This window comes from Bos indicus, chromosome 13 (genome assembly GCF_029378745.1).
Source record: "Bos indicus isolate NIAB-ARS_2022 breed Sahiwal x Tharparkar chromosome 13, NIAB-ARS_B.indTharparkar_mat_pri_1.0, whole genome shotgun sequence".
NCBI classification, from domain to species: domain Eukaryota; kingdom Metazoa; phylum Chordata; class Mammalia; order Artiodactyla; family Bovidae; genus Bos; species Bos indicus.
Genome location: NC_091772.1, coordinates 65,104,593 through 65,114,755, shown reverse-complemented (window position 1 = coordinate 65,114,755; position 10,163 = coordinate 65,104,593). Strand labels below are relative to the sequence as shown.

General features: G+C 45.4%; 1 protein-coding gene across 1 annotated transcript; it reads left to right on the top strand.

Annotated features, from left to right (window-relative positions):
- Nucleotides 1–9,148: 9,148 nt before the first annotated feature.
- Nucleotides 9,149–10,003, top strand: SCAND1 (SCAN domain containing 1). The gene has a single exon (XM_019972346.2). It carries the CDS (start codon nt 9,222–9,224, stop codon nt 9,756–9,758), a length of 537 nt encoding a protein of 178 aa, XP_019827905.2. The 5' UTR covers nt 9,149–9,221; the 3' UTR covers nt 9,759–10,003.
- The last annotated feature ends 160 nt before the right edge of the window (nt 10,004–10,163 follow it).

The following is a 10,163-nucleotide window of genomic DNA, read 5'->3' as shown; positions in this document are numbered from 1 at the left end:
AATGAAAGGCACTCACCAGAAAAAAATTAACATGAAACAGATGATAATCATGAAAAACAAAGGACTCAAAGGGCTTAATGAATTTTAAAGCAAGAGATCAAAGCGAAGACGCAATAGTTCAAAGCAGAGATGATGAAGCAACTGGAGGAGATGGCATTGGCAGAGCTTAGGAAATGAAGTACTTTTTTTAAAAAAGCACCTTACAAGTGAAGGTCATTTCAGAAACATCAAAAAGGAAACGAGCCTTGCTGAATACAGAGGATAAGATTGCAAAAAGCAAGGGAAGGAGCTGGAAATGAGTAATTAAAAGGGAACCAAGGAATAATATAGCCAAACAGTACAGATATACAGAGGGTGAGAAAGTAGGAGAGCTGAGTACATGGGTTTCTTCAACTTTTATAGTTGTAAATCTTGTTACCCTTTATACCCGATAAACCAAGAAACAGATGTCTAAGCATATTTAAAGACATTAATATAGGGCTTCCCCGTTGGTTCAGTGGTAAAGAATCCGCCTGCCAATGCAGGAGACACGGGTTCAATCCCGGGTCTGGGAAGATCCCACATGCTGCAGAGCAACTAAGCCCATGTGCCACAACTACCGAGCCGGCACTCTAGAGTCTGGGAACCACAACTACCGAAGCCCCCGTGCCCTTAGAGCCCGCGCTCGGCAACAAGAGAAGCCACCGCAGAGAGAAGCCCACACACCGAAACTACAGTCGCCCCTGCTCACCGCAACCAGAGAAAAGCCTGAGCAGCAATGAAGACCCAGCACAGCCAAAATAAGTTCAAAAAAGCAACAAATAAAATCATATATATATATATATATGACATTAATATAAATAATCTATTCAAATGAATGAATCAGTATTTTAAGTACTAAAATCAGTCAAGTATAATAAGGAATACAGAGCTACTGGTAGAGCACCACAGTGAAAACAGTTTCATTAAAACTGGGAACTAGGAGGATTGCATACAGATCGGTGAAAGAAGAAAGAAGCAAACAGATAATGAAGTATGTAGGCTTCTGAATTTACACTGGTTCATCAAGAATGAGAATCCCTAAAAACAAGAGTTAATTACAAAATAATTACATACCTAGGGTCTAAATCAGTAATCTTCTCCAGTTCAGCAAAACATCAAAAGATAAAATAGATCTGCATCTCAAGATCAAACATAGATCATAAAAAAAAAAAAGGTTAGCAAAAAGAAGTTAATAGTCGGTAGGAGACCAGAGCAAGCCTCTTGGACTTCATAATAAAAAACTAAATATACACAGATGCACAGAACAACCTAGGAGCTTTTTATTCAAACCACATTAGCTGAACCTGTTTTCTCTTCACCACAAGCACAGCTGGGCCCCTGGAATAATATATGTAGTATGTGGTGTAATGTAAGTGAAATAGAATTACTAAATCTAAATTTTGTTGAAAATCTGAATTTCTTGTCCACTGATAACTTATCTTTTATATATATATATATATGTATTTATTTTATTTTTGACATGTACACGTTACTTTTATTTACTATTTTTTTGGCTGCGCTGGGTCTTCATTGTTGACACAGGCTTTTTCTATTTGCAGAGAGTGGGGGCTACTCTCTAATTGTGGGGTTTTTTCCTGTTGCAGATGCTGTAAAGAGCAATATTGCATAGGAACCTGGAACGTCAGGTCCATGAATCAAGGCAAATTGGAAGTGGTAAAACAAGAGATGGCAAGAGTGAACATCGACATTCTAGGAATCAGCGAACTAAAATGGACTGGAATGGGTGAATTTAACTCAGATGACCGTTATATCTACTACTGCGGGCAGGAATCCCTCAGAAGAAATGGAATAGCCATCAAGGTCAACAAAAGAGTTCGAAACGCAGTACTTGGATGCAATCTCAAAAACGACAGAATGATCTCTGTTCGTTTCCATGGCAAACCATTCAATATCACAGTAATCCAAGTCTATGCCCCAATCAGTAATGCTGAAGAAGCTGAAGTTGAACGGTTCTATGAAGACCTACAAGAGCTTTTAGAACTAACATCCAAAAAAGATGTCCTTTTCATTATAGGGGACTGGAATGCAAAAGTAGGAAGTCAAGAAACACTTGCAGTAACAGGCAAATTTGGCCTTGGAATATGGAATGAAGTGGGGCAAAGACTAATAGAATTTTGCCAAGAAAATGCACTGGTCATAGCAAACACCCTCTTCCAACAACACAAGAGAAGACTCTACACATGGACATCACCAGATGGTCAACACCGAAATCAGATTGATTATATTCTTTGCAGCCAAAGATGGAGAAGCTCTATACAGTCAACAAAACAAGACCAGGAGCTGACTGTGGCTCAGATCATGAACTCCTTATTGCCAAATTCAGACTGAAATTGAAGAAAGTAGGGAAAACCACTAGACCATTCAGGTATGACCTAAATCAAATCCCTTATGATTATACAGTGGAAGTGAGAAATATATTTAAGGGCCTAGATCTAATAGATAGAGTGCCTGACGAACTATGGACTGAGGTTCGTGACATTGTACAGGAGACAGGGATCAAGACCATCCCCATGGAAAAGAAATGCAAAAAAGCAAAACGGCTGTCTGGGGAGGCCTTACAAATAGCTGTGAAAAGAAGAGAAGTGAAAAGCAAAGGAGAAAAGGAAAGATATAAGCATCTGAATGCAGAGTTCCCAAGAATAGCAAGAAGAGATAAGAAAGCCTTCCTCAGCAATCAATGCAAAGAAACAAAGGAAAACAACAGAATGGGAAAGACGAGAGATCTCTTCAAGAAAATTTGAGATACCAAGGGAACATTTCATGCAAAGATGGGCTCGATAAAGGACAGAAATGGTATGGACCTAACAGAAGCAGAAGATATTAAGAAGAGGTGGCAAGAATACACAGAACTGTACAAAAGAGATCTTCATGACCCAGATAATCATGATGGTGATCACTCACCTAGAGCCAGATATCCTGGAATATGAAGTCAAGTGGGCCTTAGAAAGCATCACCTCGAACAAGGCTAGTGGAGGTGATGGAATTCCAGTTGAGCTATTCCAAATCCTGAAAGATGATGCTGTGAAAGTGCTACACTCGATATGCCAGCAAATTTGGAAAACTCAGCAGTGGCCACAGGACTGGAAAAGGTCAGTTTTCATTCCAATCCCAAAGAAAGGCAATGCCAAAGAATGCTCAAACTACCGCACAATTGCACTTATCTCACATGCTAGTAAAGTAATGCTCAAAATTCTCCAAGCCAGGCTTCAGCAATACATGAATCGTGAACTTCCTGATGTTCAAGCTGGTTTTAGAAAAGGCAGAAGAACCAGAGACCAAATCGCCAACATTCGCTGGATCATCAAAAAATCAAGAGAGTTCCAGAAAAACATCAGACCACCTAATCTGCCTCTTGAGAAATTTGTATGTAGGTCAGGAAGCAACAGTTAGAACTGGACATGGAACAGCAGACTGGTTCCAAATAGGAAAAGGAGTACGTCAAGGCTGTATATTGTCACCCTGCTTATTTAACTTATATGCAGAGTACATCATGAGAAACGCTGGGCTGGAAGAAGCATAAACTGGAATCAAGATTGCCGGGAGAAATATCAATAACCTCAGATATGCAGATGACACCACGCTGATGGCAGAAAGTGAAGAGGAACTAAAAAGCCTCTTGACGAAGGTGAAAGAGGAGAGTGAAAAAGTTGGCTTACAACTCAACATTCAGAAAACGAAGATCATGGCATCTGGTCCCATCACTTCATGGGAAATAGATGGGGAAACAGTGGAAACAGTGTCAGACTTTATTTTGGGGGGCTCCAAAATCACTGCAGATGGTGACTGCAGCCATGAAATTAAAAGACGCTTACTCCTTGGAAGAAAAGTTATGACCAACCTAGATAGCATATTGAAAAGCAGAGACATTACTTTGCCAACAAAGGTCTGTCTAGTCAAGGCTATGGTTTTTCCTGTGGTCATATATGGATGTGAGAGTTGGACTGTGAAGAAAGCTGAGCGCCAAAGAATTGATGCTTTTGAACTGTGGTGTTGGAGAAGACTCTTGAGAGTCCCTTGGACTGCAAGGAGATCTGACCAGTCCATTCTGAAGGAGATCTGACCAGTCCATTCTGAAGGAGATCAGCCCTGGGATTTCTTTGGAAGGAATGATGCTAAAGCTGAAACTCCAGTACTTTGGCCACCTCGTGCGAAGAGTTGACTCATTGGAAAAGACTCTGATGCTGGGAGGGGTTGGGGGCAGGAGGAGAAGGGGACGACAGAGGATGAGATGGCTGGATGGCATCACTGACTTGATGGACGTGAGTTTGAGTGAACTCCAGGAGATGGTGATGGACAGGGAGGCCTGGCGTGCTGGGATTCATGGGGTCGCAAAGAGTCGGACACGACTGAGTGACTGAACTGAACTTCCTGTTGCAGAGCAGAGGCTCTAGTTGCATGGGCTTCAGTAGTTGTGGCTCACAAGCTCAGTTGCTCTGAGGCATGAATCTCCAGAGAATTATTCTGAATTAAAAAAAAAACCCAGTCCCCAAAAGTTACATACTACATGACTCCATTTATATAACATTTTGAAATGAAAAAAATTAAAGAGACGAAGAACAGATTAGTGTTACCTATGGTTGGGAATATGGGGTATGGGAGAGGAATGGGCATGATTATAAAGCAGCAGCATGAGGGATCTTTGTGGTGATCAAACATTTCTAGATATTGATGGTAGAACAGTTACATGAATTTATATATAGGACAAAACTGCACAGGCCTCCACACATATACAAATGAGTGCATATAAAACTGGCGAACACTGAATAATGATTATATCAATGTCAACTCTCTGGTTTTATACAACTATATTGTACTATGGGTATACAAAATGTTACCATTGGGGAAAACTGAGTGAAGTCTGCACTCTTTTTGCAATTTTTTACAACTCTATGATTATTTCCAAATAAAATGCTTTAAAAAAAAAAAAAAAGGTATCCAGGCTTCTGTTCCAAAAGCCCCAAACTGTGTGCCATCAAAAGACACCAGTCTCTAAAAGAGACAGGAAATCATATTGGAGCTCTCTCTTCACAGAGATGGTCTGCAATCCACTGTTTGTCCTCTAATCAACACTTACTGAGTGTCAGCTGGGAGTCGGGCCTTGTGTTGGAAGCTAAGTGATACAAAATGAATGATTTATGATCCATTTCTATGCGCTCCCAACCTAATGCTAATTGTTGTTCAGCCACTAAGTCATGTCCAACTCTTTGCGACCCCCTGGACCGCAGCACACTAGGCCTCTCTGTTACTATCTCCTGGGGTTTGCCCAAGTTCATGTTCATTGACTCGGTGATGCTTTCCAACCATTCAATGCTAATAAAAATGCCTAATATGATAACAGCATTGGACTAGGAAGTCAAAAGAATTCTGTCCTCTGAGAAACACTTACTAGGTTTTTGATTTTGAACCAATCCTTTGCTTCTTGGTATCTTGACTTATTGACCTGCAAAATTTAAGAGAAGAGAATACATGTAAATATACATTTTAAAAATAACCTCAGTCCTCTGGATGGGTTCATGGAAATCTGAAATTACCTGAAATTGTATGCAGAAGTATATAAGTACATCCTTCTTCTAGGAAGAGATACTATAACTTTTTTAAAAAATAGATTTTGGGGGCTCATTGACCCATTAAAAGTTTAGAATAACTGAATCTGATTTTTGGATTTAATCTCCAAGGTCCCTGCCATTCTAAGGGTCCACAATTCTAGTAGATCTCTGAGATCTCTCCTTCCATCTCTAATATTCTGTGGTTCCAAGAGGGATGAAAGAAATGGGCTAGAACTCTAACATTTGGAATTCCCACTACCACAAGTTCGTTCCCTTCTGCAAGAGGACAAGGATTCAATTTTTCAACATGGAATTTCAGGCTCTTTAGGATTCAATCTCTAATTGATCGTCCAACCTCAGTTATCACTTCTGAAGACTAGTTTCTCATGACTGTCACTCCTCAGCCTAGTTTCCACAAAGCTTCACTCCCATTCACTCTATGCCTTAGTCCACACAGGGCCATCTGCCTGGAACACCCCTAATTCCATCCTTTTTCTTCTTGAGTCTAGGTTTAAAGGTCCCCTTCCCAGTGAAGGCTTTCCAGGACCTCTCATCCTCACAACAGGCTTCTTAGCCTTGGATACCCACTGCCTGTTACCACACAGGAAACAGGACTATTGGTTCACTCAGGGCAGCAAACCCAGCCGCCAAGGGTCGTGGCAGAGGAAGTAGAGGTTTGAAGCTGGTAGGTATAACAAACCCTAGACCCCTGTTTTTCCCACTGCTGAAAAGACAGAAAAATATCAGCTTTTAGGAAAGCAACCACCTGAGAGCAATAGTAAATCAACTATTCTGAATGTTAATGTAACATGAAACAACATTCTACTTCAAAGAACGAGAGGGAGTGGTGGGGACTAAGGTTGACTGGAAAAGAGTACCTTGTCTAAAGGAAGGAGACTGGCTCCCGCTAAAACATTAAAGATTCATTGTGAAGACGAATTTCAGGGTTTTCAGGCTGTGAACACTGTTCTGTGAGGATCTACTTTAACTCAACTACAAGAGCACATCCTATGGGATAGGCAAGTTTTGTACCAGGGCCACTGGCATGTTGATGGTTGTCAAAGAGGCCAACTCCTTCTGCGCAGAAATCAAAGGAACTACAAGGGTTATATAAAACCTTTCATAAAGGACCTCTGTCTTTCTGTTTTCTTGTCTGTAAAATGGGCATGATTGTGTGCATGTAGTCGTGTCTGACTCCTGTGACCCCATGAACTGTAGCCCACCAGGTTCTTCTGTCCCTGGAATTTTCCAAGCAAGAATATTGGAGTGGGTTGCCATTTCCTTCTCCAGGCAATCTTCCCTCTTCAGGGATCAAATGCTGATCTCCTGTGTCTCATGCACTGGAAGGTGAATTCTTTACCACTGAGCCATCTGGGAAGCCTTTAAATGGGCATGTGAGTTTGCTTGTGTGTGCCTAGTCGCTCAGTCATGTCCAACTCTTTGCAACCTCGTGGACTATAGCCCACCAGGCTCCTCTGTCCATGGGGATTCTCCAGGCAAGAATACTGGAGTGGGTTACCATGCCCTCCTCCAGGGGATCTTCCCAATTCAGGGATTGAACCCTAACCTAACCAACGGATCTCCCGCATTGTAGGCCAATTATTTGACCTCTGAGCCACCAGGGAAGCCCTAAAATGGGCATACAAAACATATTTGAGAGCCAGCTGTCAAACAGAATATACTATCACTTACCTAAGTGCAGTCAGAGCTACATGCTTTTACCTACATCATCTCATTGAATTCTCCTTCCTAATGAAGTAGGTTCTAGTACATCCACATTTTACAGATAATGAAGCTAGAGCTCAGAGACAGCAATTTACTTAATGAAGACAAACATTTAAAAAGACTTTTCTTTACCTGTGGCTCAGACAGTAAAGAATCTGCCTGCAATGCAGGAGACCCAGGTTCGGTCCCTGGGTCTGGAAGATCCCCCAGGGAAGGGAATGGCACCCCACTCCAGTATTCTTGCCTGAAAAACTCCATGGACATAGAAGCCTGGCAGGCTACAGTCCATGGGGTCGCAAAGAGCTGGACACCACTGAGTGACTAACACTTTCACTTTTTCCCAAAGTCTTTACTATTTAATCCTCTCAACAACTCTGGCAAATAAACCCTGCAGGGATTTCACCAAGGCAGCCTGACTCCCACATGGTAGCATGCTTTTACTGTTCAACGAATATATAATGAAAACCATGTATGGAATGCAAATTTTTCTGGCATCCACAATTTAAAAGTAAAATGACAGACATGGATTTTAACAATATATTTTATTTGACCCAATATATGCAAAGTATTATCAATCCAACATGTAACCAATATAAAAAATTATTGAGATATTTTACATTACTTTCTTTTCATACTAAGTCCTGTGTGTATTTCACATGTCAGCACATCCCAATTCCGACTTGCCACACTTTAAGGGCTCGTAAACACGTGGCTAGAGGCCACTATATGAAGCTGCTGCTGCTGCTGCTAAGTCACTTCAGTCGTGTCCAACTCTGTGCGACCCCATAGATGGCCTCCTCCCAGGCTCCCCCGTCCCTGGGATTCTCCAGGCAAGAACGCTGGAGTGGGTTGCCATTTCCTTCTCCAATGCATTAAAGTGAAAAGTGAAAGTGAAGTCGCTCAGTCCTGTCCGACTCTTCACGACCCCATGGACTTCAGCCTACCAGGCTCCTCCGTCCATGGGACTTTCCAGGCAAGAGTACTGCAGTGGGGTGCCATTGCCTTCTCCCTATATGAGGCTACGCATTAGTAATCCTAAAGTTAATAGCAGAACCCACAGAGCCACCTGTCTCTTGGTTTCAGAAGACAGGCATAATAATAACAGAGTTCTTGGGCATTTACTCTGCGCCATAAGACGGCCAACTTTTATTACTACATGTGTAGAGAACCTTGCACACGTCATCCACCCACAACCAGGTGAGTGTACTGCCCTTCTCTTTCGACTGAGCCAAAGAACTTTCCCGAGTTGGGCCCTCCCCAGTGCCTGACCACCGTCCCGTTGTCCTGCCACCAGCCGGGCGCCAGCCCGCGCGAGTCCTCGGCTCGCCACCATCCTAATCAGGGCCAAGTACACAGGCGCGCTTGCAGGGGCGGACACAGTTCACCTGCAAGCTGAAGCGATCAAGGCGGGCCAAGACGCTTTTGCGCGCCTCCTCCGGCTTGGGCGGTGGCTTCGGCACCTGCTCCTCCTCCGACCCCTCCTCCGACCCCTCCTCCGGCTCCTCCTCCTCCTCCGACTCCTCCTCCTCGGACTTCTCTTCGAACAGGTCCTCCAAGGCGCCACCATCCGGAGCCAGCCGTGGCGAGCTAAGATTGGTCTGCAGCCCCGCAGGCGCCGCCACCTCCAGACCCGACGTGCGAACGCGAGGGGGCGCCGCTTCCGGGAGCCCAGACCCGGCTTCCGGACTTCTGTGCGCAGAGCTCATCATAGAGAAGGCAGCGGGCACGCCCACTTCCGGCCGCCCCAGGCGCTTCGCCGGCGCTGGTAAGCTCGGCGCGCCCTCTGCCCGCCTCCCTCAGGGTCGCGCGCTCCGCCCTGTAGAGGAAGTCCCCTTTGCCCCGCCCCCTTGCAGACGCAGAGCTGAGCCAACAACGGCTGGACAAAGAGCGACGCGTGGAGCCGGAGTCATGGCGGCTACCGAGCAAAGCTTGGCTCCAGCCGGAAGCTCCGCGCCACCCTCGGGGAAAGAAGAAGGAGCTGGCCCGAGCTCAGGCACGGAGGGTGACCCTGCGGGCTCCTCCTCGACTCCTGAAGCCCCATCTATCCCCGACTCCTCCAATCCCAGCGCCACGGTCCCCGAAGCGAATGTTAAGCCTCCTGCGGCGGGTTCCGCCGCCCTAGACCTGCCTGTCGGACCCGCACCCCAGGGCCCTGCGCCGGTTGCCGAAGCCTCTCCGCGCTCCCCTCCAGGTCCTGGCGGCTCCCGGCCTGGCCCAGAGACTTTCCGCCAGCGATTCCGGCAGTTCCGCTACCAGGACGCTGCAGGCCCACGGGAGGCGTTCCGACAGCTTCGGGAGCTCTCCCGCCAGTGGCTGCGCCCCGACATCCGCACAAAGGAGCAGATCGTGGAGATGCTAGTGCAAGAGCAGCTGCTCGCCATCTTGCCCGAGGCGGCGCGGGCCCGGCGGCTTCGCCGCCGCACCGACGTGCGCATCACTGGCTGAGCGGCGGAGCTGCGGGCGACCCGACTCAGGCACTCTGGACTGGAGCCATGATCGGGTCCGGGACCGTGAGCTTGGCTCCCCAATACGGGATAATGAAAAATGAGTTTTGGCAGTTCTTGCAATCTCGTGTGTCCTTTCCGTCCGTCCTTTCTCGTGTTTATTTTCCCGAACCTATTTCCACCCTCTATGGTTAGTTGTGAAACCAATTGGGGACCTATGAGAATAAAGCCTTTGTTTCTTACTTATTTGGCCTTCATTGGCTTTTGTAGGATCATTATGTGTTGGCTATGGGTCTCCACATCTGGGTATTTTTTTCCTGCGCGTTCCCCAGAGCCCCACATGGTTTTCCTTTGTTTGGTTGGAGCCTATGCAGTGAGGACTCGGCAGCCTGGTTCCAAATTCGCC

Bases quoted from the DNA above. Each gene is read 5' to 3' on its own strand.
- SCAND1 (XM_019972346.2), top strand. From the start codon at position 9,222: ATGGCGGCTACCGAGCAAAGCTTGGCTCCAGCCGGAAGCTCCGCGCCA.